The 20,688-nt window shown below is 43.9% G+C and overlaps 1 protein-coding gene across 8 annotated transcripts in view; it reads right to left on the reverse strand.

Moving 5' to 3' along the window:
* Nucleotides 1–20,688, reverse strand: part of SYTL5 (synaptotagmin like 5) — a 219,226-nt gene that overhangs the window by 47,886 nt on the left and 150,652 nt on the right. For 4 of the 8 annotated variants that reach the window (XM_087871277.1, XM_087871275.1, XM_087871278.1 and 1 more), the window contains exons 4-6: nucleotides 15,412–15,527; nucleotides 13,055–13,190; nucleotides 6,698–6,802 (exon numbers count right to left, since the gene is read on the reverse strand). In XM_087871277.1, coding sequence (XP_087727403.1) covers nucleotides 6,698–6,802; nucleotides 13,055–13,190; nucleotides 15,412–15,527 — 357 coding nt within the window. The remainder of the gene's footprint in view (nucleotides 1–6,697; nucleotides 6,803–13,054; nucleotides 13,191–15,411; nucleotides 15,528–20,688) is intronic. The other 4 variants (XM_034423804.3, XM_034423803.3, XM_087871280.1 and 1 more) reach the window with 1 other exon arrangement.

Below are 20,688 nucleotides of genomic sequence, written 5' to 3' on the forward strand. Positions count from 1 at the left end.
TACTATTATGTAGTAGTAGAAAAGGGTAGTAATCTGTGGGTTTTATTATTTTGGTTAGGTTCTCAGCCACATCTTTGATTTTTGCTCCAGAGAGACAACATACTTCTCATGGGTTGACTGTCTAGTCTACAGACAGCTGGTTCTGTTCCCTTGAGAATTGAATCTCTTATCACCAACACTTGCCTTTTTTTCCTAGGGAGCTTTGGGGTATTTTTCTATCTATCACAGAAGCATTTGATGGTGCTACTTTTTAAGGGACATTTGATGATGCTTATTTTCTATGTGTCTGCATGCTTTCTTCCAGGGAGAGTCCATGAAATTGATTCCTTAGCACCAGTGGGGCTGCATCAGAGTGGGTTGGGTTGGACAGGGGTTTTGTACTAGGTTTGTGTTTTTTTTCTATGAGTGACATGTTTGTGTCTGTCTTCTTTTTCCTCTAAGGGGTCAATTCTTTTAGAAATGTTTTGATCATTATTATGTTCAATGTGGGCATATTCTTCTTGCAAGGTTTGGGGTTTCTCATTTTCTAGGTTGAATTTCAGAGTGGTTAGAGTTTCTTCTAGACCCGTGATGGCGAACCTGTGGCATGTGGAGCCCAGGGGTGAAATGCTCCTGGTTCGGACCGGATTACCTGATCCAGTAGTGATGGTGGCAGGTAGTTTGGTGAACTGGTAGCAAAAATCCCTGCGTCCCGCCCCCCCCACCATTCCCAGCTGAGCTGCACGATCATCAGAGGCTTTTGTTTTTTTACTTTTAAAAGCATTTTTTCTACAACTTCTTCCCACGAAAAAATGCTTTTAAAAGTAAAAAAAAAGCCTCTGATGATCGCGCGGCTCAGCTGGGATCATCAGAGGCTTTTCAAAGCATTTTTTTCTGCAACCTCTTGGCTGAAGAGGTGGTAAAAAAAATGCTTTGAAAAGTCTCTGACGATTCCAGCTGAGTTGCCTGATCGGCAGAGAGGCATTTTTTAAAAAGCCTCTCTGACAATCCCAGCTGAATTGCCTGATCGGCAGAGGCTTTTCAAAGCATTAAAAAAAATGCTTTGAAAAGTTTAAAAAAAAAAAAAAGTTGGCCATGCCCACCCAGTCACATTACCACCCCCCCCCCACCAAGCCACGCTCACAGAACCAATAGTAACAAATTTTATATTTCACCCCTGGTGGAGCCATATCAGTGGGCATGCAAGCATTGCCCTAGCTCAGCTCCACCGCGCATGCACGCACAGGCCATCTAATTTTCAGGCCTTCTGGGCACACCAGAAATCAGGAAACAGGCTGTTTCCGGCCTCCGGAGGGCCTCCGGGGTTTGGAAAAGGCAGTTTTTGCCCTCCCCAAGCTCCTAGAAAGTCTCTGGAGACTGGGGAGGGCAAAAAACAGGCATACCAGGCCCACTATGCCATCGCATGCCAAAAGCAGGGTTGCATGGGGTGGTTGAATTGAATTATGGGTGTGGGCACGTGCGCATGCGCCCCCCCTTGTGCTCCCCACGCTTTTGGCACGCGGCAGCAAAAAGGTTAGCCATCACTGCTCTAGACCCTTTACTTTTTCTTTTAGTAACTTGATTAGTTTACATTTAGTACATATATAGTTTGGGTATTCTATGGGCATAAGTGTATACATGGAACATGTTTTGCAGATCACAATAGTATGAGTTTCTTTTTCCCTGAGTGGATTTTAAAAAAATTGAAAATGAAAGTGTAGCAGGTTTAACCACAGATTTTTAAAAGGGAAAAATATCCAATTTAGAATTTTGATATTCTAACAGATCATTTCAAATTTCAAATTTGGGAGAAGTCTAGCTAAAAATTTAAAGTTCTAAAAGTTAAAAATGTCTAGTTTAAGGATTTAAAGTTCTATAGTTCAAAATTGTCTAGTTTAAAAATTTAAAGTTCTAGCAGATCATTTAAATTGTCCAATTTTAAAATTGTCAGTGCTGAGTGGGCTTAAGTGCAAGGTTCGTTCTTAGCCTGTAATGGAATGTTCTATAATTATTCCTTTCCTCCCTCCCTTCTTATGATCCTTTCCCTCCCTGCTTTCTTGTGGGCTTTATTTATCACTTTCTTCTCTGCCTTTATATGTTCCATACTTGCTATTGTTTACTCATCTTTGATTTTTTTTTTTAATTTTTTTTTTTTGCCTTGTGTCCTGTGTTGTCTTTTTATCCTCTCTTCCTACTTGCTTTTCTCCTGCTATTACCGGGTATTCAGCTCTCTCTCCTTTTATCATTTCCCCCCCATCTGTTGGTCTGCTACACTGTTCTGTTGCCATTCTCAGTCACTGGTTCGCTGGTCTGCTGTGCTGCAATGCTCCACCACCACTGACAGCCTCCAGTTCCACTGTTGCTCTACTATCGCTTTCCATGCTGCTCTCTGCGTTGCTCTCAGACTCTGGTTCACTGTGCTGCCCATTGCTGCTGGCTCTCCTTTCTGCTGCGCTGCCACTGTTCTTTCTCCTCAGCCACGTGGCTCTCATTTGCTGAACCGTCATGCCAATGTGCTGCTTCTCCCAGCAAACAGGACCACCTGGATGGCCAACAATAAGCTCGCCTCTTGTCTCCTCTCTACAGCCAGTTCTCCTCCTCCTCCCTGCTCTGCTCTCTCACCAGCTTGCCTTTTTGTTCTCTGCCAGTTGCTTTGTCCTCTGTCAGTTTGTCTCTCTGCTCCATGGATGATTTTCCTCCCTGGTCCACAGCTGGTCCCACTTGCTCACCAGCTCGCCTCCTTGTTCTCTGCTGATTCATTTTGCCTCTCCACTCACCTCACTTCAATGGGCCTCTGGACTCTTGGGTAGGCCTCTGAGGTGCAGCTGGGCTTCTCTCAGCAGGCCAAGTTTGCTGTGGGTCGCTGCCCCAGTGGCGTTTTCCTCCTATTTCTCCAATCTTTCCTCTCCTTTTCCTTTCTCCACTCTTTTTTCTTTTTCTCTGATTTATCTTTCGTTCTCCACCTCTCCTCCTATCATTTATCTTAGTATAATAGCAACTTTTATACTATATGCCACAGTCTGTTAACCTCACAGGGGGCATGGGGTTTAGGGTCAAAGCCGACAAGCAGATCGATAACTTTGCACCATGCAACAAACATGAGAAAACTTTAGCCCTAAAGTTGGGCACCTGGAATGTTCAGACAATGACCCCCGGCCTTTCTGATGATTTACAAGAGATAGATGACATACGTAAGACAGCTGCCATTAACATGGAGTTGAGCAGACTGCAGATGGACATCATTGCTCTTCAAGAGACAAGATTGTTAGACTTGGGATCTGTTAAGGAGAGAAAATTCTCATTCTTCTGGCAGGGAAAACCATCAAACGAGTCTAGGGAATATGGGGTTGGCTTCGCGGTCAGAAACACCTTACTAGGATTCATTACTCCACCTGCTGCAGGAAGTGAAAGAATTCTGTCCTTGCAGCTCCACTCATCAGCAGGGCTGGTTACTTTTATTAGCGCATATGCACCGACATTATCATCTTCAGTAGAATCCGAAGACAAATTCTACAACGATCTGGCTGCTACTATCAAGAAAATCCCCGAGAAAGAACCACTGTTTATCCTTGGCGATTTTAATGCCAGAGTTGGAGCTGATTATAGTTCTTGGCCCACTTGTTTAGGTCAGTTTGGCGTCGGGAAGATGAACGAAAATGGCCAATGCCTGCTGGAGTTTTGCTGCTACTATGGTTTTTGTGTTAGCAATACATACTTTAAAACAAAGCCTCAACACAGAGTCTCTTGGAGACGTCCAAGATCAAAGCATTGGCCCAGCTTGACTTGATTCTTACTAGGCACTCCAACTTCCCCAATATTACAATCACACGCAGCTATCAGGGTGCTGATTGCGATACAGACCACTCCTTGGTGTGCAGCAGAATAAAACTGCAAACAAAGCGATTGCATCACTTGAAGAAGGAAGGAAGACCACGAATTGACATCAACAAGACCTGCAATCAGGGCAAAGTGGAGGAATTTGCACAAGCACTCAAGGAAACTCTCTCAGGCCCAGCTGAAGTAAATGCATCTGAATGATGGGAATATTTCAAGAATGCTGTTTATAACACTGCCTTGTCAGTATTTGATAAGGAGATCAGAAAGACAGCAGATTGGTTTGAAGCCCATTCAGAGGAGTTGATGCCAGCCATTGAGGAAAAAAGGAGAGCTCTAATTGCATATAAAGCCTGTTCCAGTGAGTGCAACCTACAGATTCTGCAAGCTGCTCGTAGCAAAGTCCAACAGACCGCCAGGAGATGTGCTAACGATTATTGGCTGCAACTTTGTTCTCGGATCCAGATAGCAGCTGACACAGGCAACATCAAGGGGATGTATGATGGCATCAAGCAGGCCTTAGGTTCAACACAGAAGAAATCTGCTCCTCTGAAGTCTGCTACAGGTGAGGTTATCCAGGACCGAGCACAGCAGATGGCACGCTGGGTGCAGCACTACTCTGAGTTATATTCCAGAGAAAATGTGGTAACTGAAGAAGCATTAAATAATATTGAGTGCCTGCCTGTCTTGGTGGAGCTTGACAGTGAACCAACTTTAGAAGAACTAAATGCGGCCCTGGACTCCCTTGCCTCTGGCAAGGCACCCAGGAAAGATAACATCCCTGCCGAAGTTCTGAAGTACTGCAAAAAGAACATCTCCACTGAACTGCATGAAATCTTCTGTCCTTGTTGGAGGGAAGGTGGAGTACCACAGGACATGAAGGATGCAAATATCGTCACACTGTACAAGAACAAAGGTGACAGGGGTGACTGTAACAACTACCGTGGCATCTCTCTTCTTAGTGTTGTAAGGAAGCTGCTTGCCCGTGTCGTACTGAAGAGGCTCCAGGTGCTTGCAGAGAGAGTCTATCCAGAATCACAGTGTGGATTTCGAGCCAACAGGTCCACTACTGACATGGTATTTTCCCTTAGACAGTTGCAGGAGAAATGCAGGGAACAAAGACAGCCACTTTTCGTAGCCTTCATAGATCTTACAAAGGCTTTTGACTTGATTAGCAGGGACGGCATTTATAAAATTCTCCCCAAGATTGGATGTCCACCTCAGCTCCTCAACATCATCAGGTCCTTTCATGAGGAAATGAAGGGCACTGTAGTTTTTGATGGCTTAACTTCAGATTCCTTTGATATTTGAAGTGGAGTGAAGCAGGGCTGTGTCCTCGCGCCAACTTTATTCAGGATCTTTTTTGCTGTCATGCTGAAACATGCTTTTGGAACTGCAACAGAGGGTATTTACCTCCAGACTAGATCCGACGGGAAACTCTTTAATCTCTCTAGATTGAGAACAAAGTCTAAAGTCCAGCTGAAATGCTTACAGGATTTCCTCTTCGCTGATGATGCTGCCGTCGCTGCTCACTCTGCTGAAGACCTTCAACAACTTATGGACAGTTTTAGCAAGGCCTGGCAAGACTTTGGACTGAGAAGCAGCCTGAAAAAAACACAAGTCATGGGTCAGGACATGGATTCACCTCCCTGCATTACAATCTCTACACAAGAACTGGAGGTCGTCCATGACTTTGTGTACCTCGGCTCAACTATCTCTGACACTCTCTCTTTAGATACTGAGCTGAATAAATGTATTGGTAAAGCGGCCACATTTTCCAGACTTACAAAGAGAGTATGGCTTAATAAGAAGCTGATGGAACATACAAAGATCCAGGTATATAGAGCCTGCGTCTTGAGCACATTCTTGTACTGCAGTGAATCTTGGACCCTTTACGCACAGCAGGAGAGAAAGTTGAACACCTTTCATATGCGCTGTCTCTGACAAATTCTTGGCATCACCTGGCAGGACAAAGTTCCAAATAGTGCAGTCTTGGAATGTGCTGGAGTCTCTAGCATTTATATACTATTGAAACAGCGACGTCTACGCTGCCTTGGGCATGTCGTGAGAATGGCTGATGGTCGGATTCCGAAAGATCTCCTGTATGGAGAATTAGTTCAGGGAAAGCACCTCAGAGGGAGACCACAGCTGCGGTATAAGGATATCTGCAAGAAGGACCTAAAGGCCCTGGGAATGGACATTAACAACTGGGAAACCCTGACCTCCAATCGTTCAGCTTGGAGGCTAAAGATGCAGCATGGCCTTCTCCAATTCGAAGAGACACTTGTTCGGCAGGCTGAGACAAAGAGGCAGTCCCGGAACCAGCAAAATCTGGGAGCTGGGCAGGTGACAGAATGTATCTACCCTCAGTGTGGAAGGGATTGCCACTCTCAAATTGGCCTTTTTAGTCACACTAGATGCTGTTTTAGGACTTTTTCCAGAGCACGATACCATAGTCTCTTGAGACTGAAGGATGCCAATGTCAGCAACTTTTCTCCCTGAGATATAACTATGATTCCTCCGTAGAAATTTCTAGAATGGCCTTGGACTGCATGGGAGAGGATAAAGGGATTAAATGACTGGAATTCTGTGTATGTAGTTCACCAGAAATTTAGTCATATGAGCAGGAAATTCTTCTAATTCTATGCTCTAAAGTCTTAAACTGACAGAAGAGATTTGTTATGTAGAACCAAACTAATGTTACTTTTGATTTTTATTTCTTTTATGATGATTGTACTGTGAACTTCTGCATACTTACTTTTGGATTTCCCTACTTATATTTCCTCTTAATTACTGTACGTTTTTAATTTTTAAACAAAGGTTTACAATAATTGTATTAGTTCTAAATAGCAGATGAAACATCAATATTACTATTTTATCTTACTGATTGGCACTGTGGTCACTTTGGACATCAGAGTCTGTGCTAATGCTTTTACCATCTTCTGCTTTCATATTTACAACTTCTTTAGTAGCTGTCTTAAGAACCTTTCTGTTGAATATAAACATAAACAATATGGTGGTAAATATGGTGTAGCACTACTATTTATGTTAGATCGGCGCAGGGAAAAGAAGGCGCAATTCAGCAGAGGTCCGTTCAGCACTTTAATTCAGCTCATACGGAACTGCCGGCTGAGCTGCCGAGCCCTCCTTATATACAGCTCCGGCAAGCTAGCCAGCCAATGACATTTATTTAAACTTCCCACCGGTGGATTAGCCAACCACCGGCAGATGCCCATATAAGGACACAACACCCCTCTCCTCCTAGTTTTTAGTCTGTCAATCTGTGACCGACGTAGGTCACGTAGTTGCGCAGATAGGCGGGGCGTCTAATAGCCCTACCTGACCTGCGTGGTTCAGTTCTCTTGTTGTTGTCGACCCGGGCGGGTCAGGCTTCTGTCCTCTCCAGTTCCTGCCGTGGAACTGTCTGGAACTCGGCCGTCGAGTGCGCTGGATCCTGTCTGGTGCCTCCGGCTGGGTTTGCTGGATTATCCTGTGGGCGGTGGAGTCCCTCTCCCTGGCCGGGATGATGGAGACTCAGCCACTGGAGTTCACCTTGGACTCGGGCTGTGCAGCTGAACTGCAGTAGGTCCTTGGGCTCTTTCCTCCCTTCTTCTGCTTGTGCTCCGGGACTCTGGCTGACTGTCATGGTGGGGCGACCCTGAGGCTGTGGCTGCGGACGGTGTGGTGTTTGTTGCCGGCCGACCCTGTCAGGGTAGCAGTAGTCGACCTTGCCGGGGCGGTGTAGACCTGCCTCGCCGGGGTGGTGCAGGCCGACCTTGTTGGGGTGGCGGAAGTCTGCCTCGCCGGGGTGGTGTAGGCCTACCTCGTCGGGGTGGTGCAGGCCGACCTCATTGGGGTGGCGGAAGTCTGCCTCGCTGGGGTGGCATAGGCCTACCTCGTCGGAGTGGTGCAGGCCTACCTCATCCGGCTAGTTTTCCTCAACTCCCCTCCACCTTTTCTGGAGCTGGTCGATGTGACATCTGCAGGTTCGTCCGTCTTCCAGCTCCACTTCGTAGGACCTCAGGCCAGTCACTCTCCCAATCAGTCCTTTCAGCCACTTTGGATGGCCCTGGAAATTTAGCGCAAAGACCGGATCTCCAATTCCGAGCGTCTGTGGCGGCTGGGCATTGTTTTGTTGACCCTGCAGATTGTATTGGGGGTGCAGCCGATCCAGAGGTGATCGTAGTCATCTCCCCATCAGGAGCTCCACGGGGCTCTTCTTTGTGGTGGTGTGCAGAGTGATGTGCTGGACGAGCAGGAACTTATCAATTTTCTCCTGACAGTCTCCTGCGCCCATTTTGGTGAGTGTGTCTTTGGTGAGTCTCACCATTTTCTCCACTTGCCTGTTTCCAGCCAGCCTGTAGGGGCGATGAGGGTGTGCCTAATGCCCAACTCTGCTAGGAAGGCTTCCATGATCTTGGAAGTGAGCTGGGGGCCGTTGTCCGAGACCAGGACATCTGGGAGGCCGTGCGTGGCAAACAGCCAGTGGAGTGCCCTGATGGTGGCCTCCGTCGTGGTGGTGGGCATCGCGATTACCTCCAGCCATTTAGAGAATGCATCCACCACGATGAGGAGAGACTTGCCATCTATGGGTCCTGTGAAGTCAATATGAATTCTCAACCAGGGGCTGCTGGGCATCTCCCACTCCGTTGGCTGGGCTTGCGATGGCGCCGGTCTCACCTCCTGGCACGGGTCACATCTGGCGATCCACTCTTCAATGTCTTTGTCTAGCATTGACCACCAGACATAGCTCCGTGCCAGGGCCTTCATCCTGACGATGCCAGGATGCCTGCTGTGCAGTGTCTCTAGGGTTTTCTTCTGAAGTGCGTGTGGAATCACCACCCTCTCGCCCCAGAGGAGGCAACCTTTCATTGTGGAGAATTCGTGTTGTTTCCGAACGAACAGGCTGAACTCTTCGCCCACTCTCCCAGTCGGCCAACCCCTCAAGCTCCAGGACATGACTTGCCTGAGGGTTTATCTCATTGTGTGTGCTTCGCCACGGTGGTGGATGACACTGGGCACAACTGGTCATCATCTATATGGAACAGTCCAAGAGTGGGTGCCGGGTCTTCCACTGGCTCTTGGATAGGGCATCTGCTGAGGGCATCGGCATTGCAGATGGTCTTGCCAGGTCTGTGTACCAGCTTGTATGAGTAGCCGGAGAGGAAGATGGCCCAGCGTGTCATCCTGGGTGACATGTAGGTGGGCGTTTGTCTGTCTCCCGCAAGGAGTCCCAGCAGCGGCTTGTGGTCCATTACGATGGTGAACGCTCTCCCATACAGATATTCATGGAAGCACTTGATGCCAGCTACGATGGCCAAGGCTTCCTTGTCCAGCTGGCTGTAGTTGTGTTCAGTCGTGGACATCATTTTGGAAAAGAACGCAATGGGCGCTTCTGATCCATTGGGAAGCTGGTGGCTGAGGACAGCGCCAACTCCATATGGCGATGCATCACAGGTTAGAAGCAGGGGGAGTGTCTCATGGTACTGCATGAGGACGCTGTCCGAAGAGAGTAGTCTTTTGATGTTCCGGAAAGCTGACTCTTCTTCTTCTCCCCATTTCCAAGGGACCGCCTACGCTAAAAGTTGATGGAGTGGCTCAGCAACAGTGGCTTTCTGTTTTAAAAAGACACTGTAAAAATTCAGTAGTCCCAAGAAAGCCTGAAGCTCTGCTTTGTTTTTGGGGGCTGGAGCTTCGTGGATTGCTTTAATTTTGCTTTTGGTGGGGTGGATGCCTTTGCTATCAATTAGGTAGCCCAGGAAGTCGACCTCCTGGACCCCGATGACGCACTTGTCCCTCCTGACTCTTAGACCCTTCACCTGAAACCGCTGCAGGGCAAGCCTGAGCTGTTCCAGTAGTTGGGCTTCCGAGTGGCCAGAGACCAAGACGTCATCGAAGTATGGCACCACCCCTGGAATGCCTTGCAGAAGGCATTCCATCATCGATTGGAAAATGCCTGGGGCAGCGCTGACTCCAAATTGGAGGTGGTTGCATTTGAAAGCGCCCCTGTGAGTGACAATGGTTTGAGCCTCCGTGGTTTTTTCATCGACTGGCAGTTGCTGGTAAGCCTGGGCCAGGTCCAGTTTTGCGAATATGGTTCCACTCCCTAGCGAATGCAACAGATGTTGCACCACTGGGACTGGGTATGCGCTCTGCTGTAATGCCCTGTTAATGGTGCATCTATAGTCAGCGCAGATGCGCACAGATCCATCATGCTTCATTGGGGTCACAATGGGGGTCTCCCATGCAGTATGATCAATCGGCTCCAATATGCCCTGGGTGATTAATTTGTCCAGCTGGGCATCAACTTTAGGACAGAGGGCAAATGGAACCCTGCGGGGCTTTAGCCGAATTGGAGTAATTGTGGGGTCTAAATTGAATGATATGGGTTTCCCCAAAAATTTACCTAAGCTCCCATTGAAGACGTCCTGGAAGTCCTCTAGGAGTTTGTCGAGTTCGCTCTGCCTGATCTGGTTAATCCCGCCAATGCTGAGCCCTAGAGGCTTGAACCACTCCACTCCAAGAAGGGTTGGTCGAGTCTCCCTGAAGACTGCAATGGGTAGGTCCCCGGAGAAGTCTTTGTAGTGGACTCTGAGTTTGGTCCTTCCCAGTATTCCGATTGGATGGCCTTCAAAATCCACTAATTTCACTTTCAGAGGCTGGAGGTGGTTTTTAGCAATCTGCGGCTTGAGTCTCTTGAGCTGGGCCCAGTCTATGATGGAATAGGGCGATCCGGAGTCGATCTCCATGGGGCATGGTGTCCCTTCCATGTTGACGGTCATGTGGAACTTGTTGGATCCCTCAGCAGCGGCGTGTGCTCTTTGTGTAGCCTTCTCCCTCACGCCTCGGGTATTGGGACTGTCTAGATGATCTCTGGTTCTCGCGGTCGCGGGTTCTGGGAGCCTCCGTAACTGGTTCTGCTGCTCTGCACACCTCGGTGATGTGGCCCTTCCTCCTGCAACGCCGGCAGGTCGCATCCCCCCAGCGACATCTGGCGCGCACGTGATCCCCGTTGCAGCTGGCACAGCGTTCCTCTCGCCTGCCATCCTGAGGGTTTTCCTGCCGTTGGGGTCTGAGGACCTTGTGGACGGCCATTTCAGCTTCGGACTCTGACCCCATGGTGGTCTCGTCTGATGAAGTTTGGGGATTCTTGTGAATCTTATGGATCCCCTTAGACCTCCTCATGGCAGCTACAGCTTTCTCCGACGATTCTGCAGCTGTGGCTTCTTCGAGCACATCTCTCAGCGAGACCTTCTTACGGCTGAGGAGTTTCTTTTGGACGGAAACATCCCTCATCCTGAAGACAATCCAGTCTCGCAGTTGGATGTCTACGTTCTCGAACTCACAGCTGGCTGCAATTGTCCGGAGTGCAGATATGAAATCCTTGACGGATTCGCCATCCCATTGATTCCGTTGGTGGAAATCAAACCGGTTGGCTAAAGGGGTGCTGGTTGGAGCATAATGCTCTTGCAGGACTTCCTGAAGTTCGGTCCACGGCATCAGCTTGATGTCCCGCAGTGCGATGAAATCCATGGCCCTTTCCAGGACCCCGGAGCCGCAGTGAGCCAGGAACAGGGCTTGCTTCCTGTTGTCGTCCAGGTCAGTGAAACTGCTGCCCGCCAGGAATTGTCTGAACCGGACCATGAAGACCATGAAGGACTTCCATTTCTCCTGGTTCGGATCGAACGGAGCCAGCGAGATCTGGTTCAGCTTCAGTGACTTAGCTCAAGTGAATCAGCTCTTGGTAGATTGTGGCGATCATGCCACGAGGTATGCTGTCAGTTCTTTTGTGTCCTTCGTCGCCAGTGTTAGATCGGTGCAGGGAAAAGAAGACGCGACTCAGCAGAGGTCCGTTCAGCACTTTAATTCAGCTCATACAGAACTGCTGGCTGAGCTGCCGAGCCTTCCTTATATACAGCTCCGGAAAGCTAGCCGGGCAATGACATTTATTTAAACTTCCCGCCGGTGGATTAGCCAGCCACCGGCGGATGCCCATATAAGGACACAACAATTTATATATTTCTTTGCTTGTTCTTAAAGACATTCATCAATAATTATCTGTACACTTTTTTAGCCTTTCCCAGTCTGAGGTCCTCCAAAAGAATTAGAGTATACCATATTTTTCAGAGTATAAGACGCTCCAGACTATAAGACACACCTAGCTATTTTGGAGAGGAAAACAAGAAAAAAAATCTGCCTTTGCCTCCCAGCAATTTGCCTCCTTGCAGCCAACAGCCTGCTTTAGTTTCATTTTCATTTTCAGCACACCCTGATTAGCACAAGGAAAAAAAATCTTCTTCACAGCAATTTGCCTCCTTGCAGCAAACAGCGGAGGCCCAAGTGGCAATAGGCAATGGCAATCCCTGCAGCCTGAAACAGCTGAGGGTTGGGAGGCCGATCCAATCGACAATCAGCTGCTTGTGTTAATCAGGCTATGCTGAAGCTGAAACGGGCTGTTTGCTGTTTGCTGCAAGGAAGTAAATTGCTGGGAGGCAGAGGCCAAAGGGTGGGGGCCGGCTGGTGGGCAGGGCTACATTCGGTGTATAAGACACACCCAAATTTTCACCCTCTTTTTTTGGGGGGGGAGGGGGAAGTGCATCTTATACTCCGAAAAATACGGTAAATCCCACTAAATTTCTGGTCAGTACTAAACTGGAGATTATATACATTTATTATATTTTTTGATAAACATTTTCTAGATAGTATATATGCTTTCCTCAAACTCTTAATATAATACTGAGTGAAAGATTATACATGCACAAAATATCCCAAGGTCCATTTTCTTTACATCTTATTAAAGTATCTATATCTCTGCTCTCATAGTTAATTTTTCTTGCTACCTATGATTTCAAGATTTAATTGCAGCTATCTCAGTATAAGTAAGACCATTATTGTCAACATGGAAGAATAAGATTAATATTTTTTTCCCGAAGGGTGAACTTCAAAACTTGTATATCAGCCAATTTGGAAGAAACTATTTGTAAACTGAATAGCTTATATGAGAAAAGTGAGAAATGCTAGATGAGAAAAAGTTAGTGTTTATGTTACTGAAATCCCTTTTTAAGTAAAATTTTACTTTCAATCATGTAAATAAAATGAAGATAACTATACATTTTTATGGAAAAGGTTTAAATGCTTATAACTGAATTATACTTAAGATTTGTAATTCATAATAAAAAAACTTTACTTTGTATTTTGGAATTATAGTAACATTTTACCATTTGATGAAAGGATACTTTACCCTATTTTCCTAGGCCCAGTGAGAACGAATTTTGTCCCACTTGTAAATGAAGCTAACATATCTTGCTTTGATGTATCCTCTAAGGTTTTTGGAGAATGATCTTTGGATCTGCTTTCTAACAGTGCAGAGGAAGAATCTTAAAATGAAAGAAACAGATTATGTTAACAAAATGCCTACAAGCTGAAAAAAAAATTAAGCCAGTTATTTCACAAATGTTAGATATTCACTGAATAAGCTGGGACCATTGAAAGCTAAAGCATTCACAATTTGATATGCTTTTATTAGGTATAGAGATAGATATATACTATGTTTCTGTTTTATGTATGTTGTAATAATTTGACCAACTAACATAAATGAAAAAGTAGGGGATAAGGCTGGGAAATAATTGCAAGAAAAGAGAGCTATAGAGTTTAGGTACTGACCTACTCCCCATAGAATCCTTTCATCATATGTCTATCAATAGAAGGCCAGAAAGAGACAGAGAGTAGGTAGGAATATATACTGCTCAAAAAAATAAAGGGAACACAAGCAGAAGACATCCAAGATCTGATTGAATGAAATAGCCTTATTAAATACTTCGGTCTTTACCTACAGTAGTTTATACACTGCTCAAACAACTAAAGGGAACACAAAACTACTGTATGTAACAAACAAGTATTTAATAAGGCTATTTCATTCATTCAGATCTCGGATGTCTTCTGCTTGTGTTCCCTTTATTTTTTTGAGCAGTGTATAATAAGATATATATATTTCATAATATTAATCCCATTTAAGCTTTAAACGCAGTGGTGGGATTCAAATAAGTTAACAACTGGTTTGCCCAGGGTCAGATTCACTGTTGTGGGAGGCGTGGCCCAACCCCATCCTCCAGCTCTGCTGCACATGTGGGACAAGCCTCCCGTGTCAGCCAACCTGATCCTGGGCAAACCGGTTGTTAAATTTTCACCCTTTGCCAAAAGGCTGTTTCTTAGGGTGCTTGTCTGCACGTTGGTCTCACGGCTGTTTCAGCCTTCTGGACGCAGCTCTTTTAAGAGGCAAGGTTTCTGAGGAACGAGGAGGGGGGTTACCATAGAGACAAGGAGTTGATGCTCCCGAGAGCTTGTGTGGGAAGGTAAAGAATTTGGGGGAAGTGGAGGAATTCCCCCCTCCCCATGGAGCTGCGTGCAGGGGGTGTTGGTCAGTTTGCAGGCAAAAGTGAGAGGGGCAAGGAATTAAGTTGGTAACATGATAGAAGCTGGGCCCAATGTAGGGGAGACTACAAGTTTAGTTTGGCCAGGCAAATTATTACTACCACCACCCGCTATCAAAGTGGATCCTGGGCGCTGCGCTGCAATGGAGAAATGGACAATGGAGCGGCTGGCACGAGACAAGGAGGAGGAGCAGGGAGAAGAAAGAGGGAAAGCGGCCTTCTCCTTCCCTCGTGCCGGCCACTCCATTACCCATTTCTCCATTGCAGTGGTGCGCAGTGCCTAGGATCCACTTTGATAGTGGAGGGTGGGTAATTTAACAACCGGTTTTCCTGAACTGGTGCAAACCAGCTGAATCCCACCACTTATTAACAAATATGTTGTGCTGGACTCAAAAGTTTATCAGAAATCAAAGAGAAGTTAAGCATGCTTCATATAACACAAGAAGTGTATAATCATTGATAAATATCTATGTTTTGGTACCAATAGCTCTATGTGATTATTCTAATGCAGACTTACTCAATCTGATGCCTTCCAGATACATTAGAGCTACACTTTACAGAATCCCCAGCCAATTCCAGTTGGGAATTATAGTCCCAACATATCTTGAACATATCAGATTGGGTAAGGATACTGCAATGTATATAAGAAACTATATTGTATGGATAACCTTATAAAGTGTACTGTCTTTGGTGAAATCTTCCTGGGTAAATGACATCAAAGTATCTTACCATGTAAGATAGAAAGTTAGCTTATTCTATATTAAGTCTGACTATATAATTTGCTTTGACTGGCAACAGTTTTCCAAGATGTCGTGAAATATCTTCCCAGGTCTACATTTGCAATGTTATACAGTACTTGGATTGAAGGATCTTATTTTTACCAATAAGCCAATGGGATAAGAGACTAGTATTCATTGTAGTGTACTGTACTAATAATATATTTGGAACCCTCTCGATTAACTATGTTCCAAAAATGCAAAGAATAATTCAGAAAGCAGCAATACTTTAAACAGTTTGGGGCAGCTGTGATCCTCTAAAATTGCTCAACTATTCTTCCCGTATGCAATTTCCCACTGGCCATACAAGCTGGAGCTGTTGGGAGCCTGTAGTTCAGCAAAGCCCCCATATATTTATTTGGAAGTACATACTTTACTTTCCTGTTTTTTACCTGGACCTTTGAGAAGAATAGACTGCCGAACAATATCAGTTCCAAGGAGCTTGGACTGCTTGAAGCGTTTTGCTCTCTCTTCAAAGAACCATTCACCTGTTACTACCCTAAGCTGCCTGTATTAAAAAAGAAAGCAGTGAAGTCACTCTAACCATTAGTTGGAGAATAACAGAGTTCGAAGGGACCTTGGAAGTCATCTAGTTCAACCCCCTGCTCAAGCAGGAGATCCTATACCATTTCAGAGAAGTGACTATCCATTATCTTCTTAAAAGCCTCCAGTGATGGAGCACCCATAACTTCTGAAGTCAAACCATTCCACTGGTTAATTGTTCTCACTGTTAGGATAGCCACTTAGTCCTCTGGTTATCTCACCCATCCAAGACATTTGTAAATATTGCTTTAGAAATTACTAAGATAAAAAAAAAACCAGTTTTGGAAACAATACACCAAAAATTTGTGCCATTCATTACACTAAGCTACATTTCATCAAGTCCACTTTAAGAGGTCATTAATATCTATTAATTATATGCAAATTATATGCATGTATATGCAAATATATGCAATTAAAACTTAGAGTAAATAAAGGAAAGGATGTAGAAGAGTCGGCAGAGCTGGGGGCCGAGTTAAACATGTTATCATCTTAGAGTCTTTATGCTGCTACCAATGATCTAAGCCTAGCACCCCCTTGAATTCCTTTGATCTTTATATAGTGCCAATTTAGTGCTGTTAGTTGACTAGATTCTTGTTTATTGGCTTCAATAAATCTTCTGTCCTGAAACGTAACATATGGTCCTCATCCTTTGTGGTGTGGCGCCTTCTTGGAACTGTTGAAATACAGTCGTTTCAACAGTTCCAGGAAGGCTCCACACCAATTTGTACCACTCAGGTGACCCTGAGGACACAGATAAACCTAAGAATACACTAAGGCAGAAACTTGTCCAACCCAAAGATAAAACACTGATATAAATTGAGCAACATGGTATACACAGTACAATGCAGCGAGCCATGCACAGATTTGTACATTTGGGAAACAAAACTACCACTCATAAGCGCATGGCATAACATAGGAGAACAAACTAGATTCAGCAGTCCATCTGCATTTAAAAGACACAGGCCACTCTTTTGAAGACAGCAAAGTACACATTTTGGACAGAGAGGACCACTGGTTTGAAAGAGGGGTCAAAGAACCTACACAAGTTAAAAATTACAGGCTGATCTCATTGCTCAATGTGGACTATAAATTATTTATGCTGGTTATAACACAAAGATTGAAAATAATCATTCACAAATACATACATGGCTGGCTTGATCCCATCCTTTCGATTTTAATTTGAAATTGGTTTTAACTGGGTTGTTTTAAATTGTGGGCCGAAATTATTTAATATCTTTTAAACTGTTTTTAAATTTTATATGCTATGTTTTATCTCAGCTGTTCACCGCCCTGAGTCCTGTTGGAGAAGGGCGGTATAAAAATCAAATAAATAAATAAATAAATAATACATGCAGATCAAAACGGCTTTGTCCCAAGAAGACAGATTAAAAACAACATAAGAACAATTATCAATGTCCTGGAATATTATGAGAAAAGAGTTGATAAACAGGTAGCCTTAATCTTTTTAGATGCACAGAAGGCATTCGATAACTTAAATTGGAACTTCCTCATATTACAACTAGAGGCCATGGATTTCGGTGACAAATTTCTACACATGATTAGAAAAGTATATTCTTTCCAAACGGCCAAAATTATGATTAATGGGGACATGACTGATAATCTGGATATACAAAAAGGTGTGAGATAGGGTTGTCCCTTATCTCCACTATTGTTCATAATCTCATTGGAAATACTATTAAATGAAGTTAGGAAGGATGCGGAAATAAAAGGTCTGAGAACACAAAAAGAAGAATATAAATTACAAGCCTTCGCTGACGACGTGGTATTTATATTGGAGCAACCGGAAATAACAGGAATCAAACTTTTAGCGAAGAGGAATATGGAAAAGTGGCGGGGCTCAAAATTAACAAACAAAAAACTAAAGCACTAACAAAGAATTTGACAAAGGTACAGGAGACAAAATTAGAAGACAAACTAGGAATACAAATTGTAAAGAAAGTAAAGTATCTAGGAATCTGGCTTATCGTTAAAGCAATAACAATTAGAGAAGACAACTATAACAAACTAATGAAACAAATTAGAAAGGATCTGGAAACATGGAACAAATTACAACTGTCATTCTTAGGGAAAATCGCATCCATAAAAATGAACATACTGCCTAGATTACTCTACCTTTTTCAAGTAACCCCAATTTGGCCAGGAAAGGATTTCTTTAAGGACTAAATAAAATAATAACAAAATTCATTTGGAATGGGAAAAAGGCCAGAATTAAAATAAAGTGTATGCAAGATACTCGGGAAAAGGGAGGATTAGGCCTACCGGACTGGGAGATATACTACAAAGCAGCATCTTTAAATTGGATAAGGGATTGAATAGACCTCAAGAATAAAAGAACGCTACTCCTAGAGGGTTTTGAACTACAACGCGGCTGGCACGCCTTCCTGTGGGAGGGAAAGGATAAGCAACATGGATACTTCCAACAACATATTATCAGAGGATCATTGTACAAAACATGGCAAGAGATTAGAAAGCACTATACTAAAATTCCACGATGGCTATCGACTATGGAAGCACTAATTTACCCCAACGTCATGGACATAGAGAAAATGAGAAGTTATAAAGAATTATTGAACAATGAAGGAGATTTACAAACAAGACAAGAATTAAAAAATCAGGGTATAGACATTGATTGGTGGCCATATTTGCAAATAGAATCAAGATATAAAACAGATTGGGCACAATTCAGATTTCAAAATGAACCAAATGAATTGGATAAAATATTATAAGGTACAGATGAGAAAATGATAACCAAAATTTATAAGTATCTAATAAAATACAAATTAGAAGAGGAGGTGGTTAAAGAAAACATGATAACTTGGGCCAAAAACATAGGATATAACATTGAATTGGACAACTGGGAAAAATTGTGGAAGATAAATTATAAGCTGACAATGTCTATACCCTATAAGGAAAACCTTTATAAAATGTTCTACCGATGGCACCTCCCACCAGCGCCCCTGGCCAAGATGTTCCCAAATACGTCCCCAATGTGTTGGAAATGTAAATCACAGAAAGGGACATACTATCATCTCTGGTGGTCATGCCGAAAGGCAAAACAATACTGGCAAGAAATTAAGATAATGATTGAAGAAAATACAAAACAAAAACTGGAAATGAGGCCGGAAATCTTTCTATTGGGAATAATCACAGCACAATACACCAAAGAAATAAAATATCTGATCATCCATATCCTCACAGCAGCACATATACTTTTTGTCCAAAATTGGAAATCTGAGCAGTTACCAACAGAAGACAAAATAATCACCAAAATCACAGAATGCACAGAAATGGATAAGCTCACAAAAGAACTACAAGAGAAAGATGATACTGATTACTATTTAGTGTGGCAAAGATGGTACAGCTGGCTGGAGGGAAAAATAGGAATATAAAAACAATTTTTGACTATTCAATAGGAATGTATAGAATTAAATAAAGAGTGAACTATAATGTCCTATATACAAATATGTAAATATATGAACATAGATATAGATACGAATAGAGAAAGATAAGAGAAATAGAAAAATAACCCACCGATGTAGTAACTTTAAGAGTCAGTCATGGGACTGAATTGATGTTTGTTTGTTCTGTATGTTGTCTTAATGTATTTATGTTTGTTTGTATATTTTTTATAAATAAAAACTTTTTTAAAAAAAGAAAGAGGGGTCAAAGAAGCCATCTATGTCTAAATTGAACAGCCCTCTCTCAACAGAGGGGGAGGGATATGACATCATCTATCTCTAATCTACAACACAGTCCTTTCAACAGTTCCAAGAAGGTTCCACACCCATTCACACCACTCAGGTGACCCTGATGACACAGATAAATCTCCAGATGATCTTAACGACCCGCTAAAAGAATGCAAATGACCAACTGTCTGCAAGGAGTATAAATCCTTCCATTTCCCACCATCCAGTCAGAGCTAAAGAAGCTTCTTGGATGAGAAGCGAAACGTCTTCAAAGAAAAAACCAGAAAGTCCAGTTGCCTCTTGAAAAAAGCACTTTTGGGACAAAATTTTGCTGGTATGTTTCAGACACCAGCATCACCAACTCTCACAAGTGGGGCTGCCAGTGCTGGCACTCGCCGCTCTCTCACACACACCAGCCCACCACTCATACAGCCCAGTTGTGAATAGGCCATGGCCCGGTAGTGGGCCATGACCCACAAATTGGGAACCCCTGGCCTTAGAAAAATCCCTCAGATGTATATCAGTTCCTCATCTATTGCCTGAATTATGAAGGCCCATTGGTCCCAGTACTAGTTCTAAGTTTAAGGGATTCTTGGGAAGAAACATTTTCCTCTATCTTGCATCTATGTCCTTTGCTTATTTTTCTATGCTAAGGAATGTACAGGACAAATATCAGGTGCAAGGATCCAGAACAACACTATAAGTTGATCAGAGTTGCTTCTTTATTGTTGCCTACCTATTTACAAGAATCTCACCAGACTATCTACATTCTCTTGGGAACAATCAGATAAAGGCTTCAGAAATTCTTGGAGGTCTCCGACACTTCCTTTCCTGCAAGGTCTCTAAGCCCACCAGTCTTTTCCTTTCTTCCCCACTCTAGCTGGAGATTCCATTACATCAAGTTAGGAATATTCCCTCATCTTCTCTCTTGAATCCCAGCATGCATTTTCAGAAAAATGAGGCAGCAGAATAAATAGCAAGGAGCAGTACCTTGTTTCCCCCAAAATAAGACATCCCCTGGTAATAAGCCCAATCGGGCTTTTGAGTGCATGGCAATAAGGCCGAGTACTTATTTCATGGTTCAAAAAAATATAAGACAGGGTCTTATTTTCGGGGAAACACAGTAGCAAAAAACCCAAGGGGCTGTGCCCACTAATGCCCAACTTTGGGATGAGCCCCCACTAGGCAGCAATTGCTTTCTATGGATTTTATTTATCAAAACAAATATCTTACTGTGAAAGGACCTTAGTGTCTTCTATCAGAGAGCTAAAAGAAACCAGAGCAGGGGTGAAATGCCCCCGGTTCGGACTGGATCACCCGATCCGGTAGCGATGGCGGTGGGTGGTTCGGAGAACCAGTAGCAAAAATCCCTTCCCCCCATTCCCATCAGAGGCTTTTATCCTTACTTTTAAAAGCATT

The sequence above is a fragment of the Pantherophis guttatus genome, chromosome 5, assembly GCF_059756535.1.
Source record: "Pantherophis guttatus breed Tessera chromosome 5, ASM5975653v1, whole genome shotgun sequence".
Classification (NCBI taxonomy): domain Eukaryota; kingdom Metazoa; phylum Chordata; class Lepidosauria; order Squamata; family Colubridae; genus Pantherophis; species Pantherophis guttatus.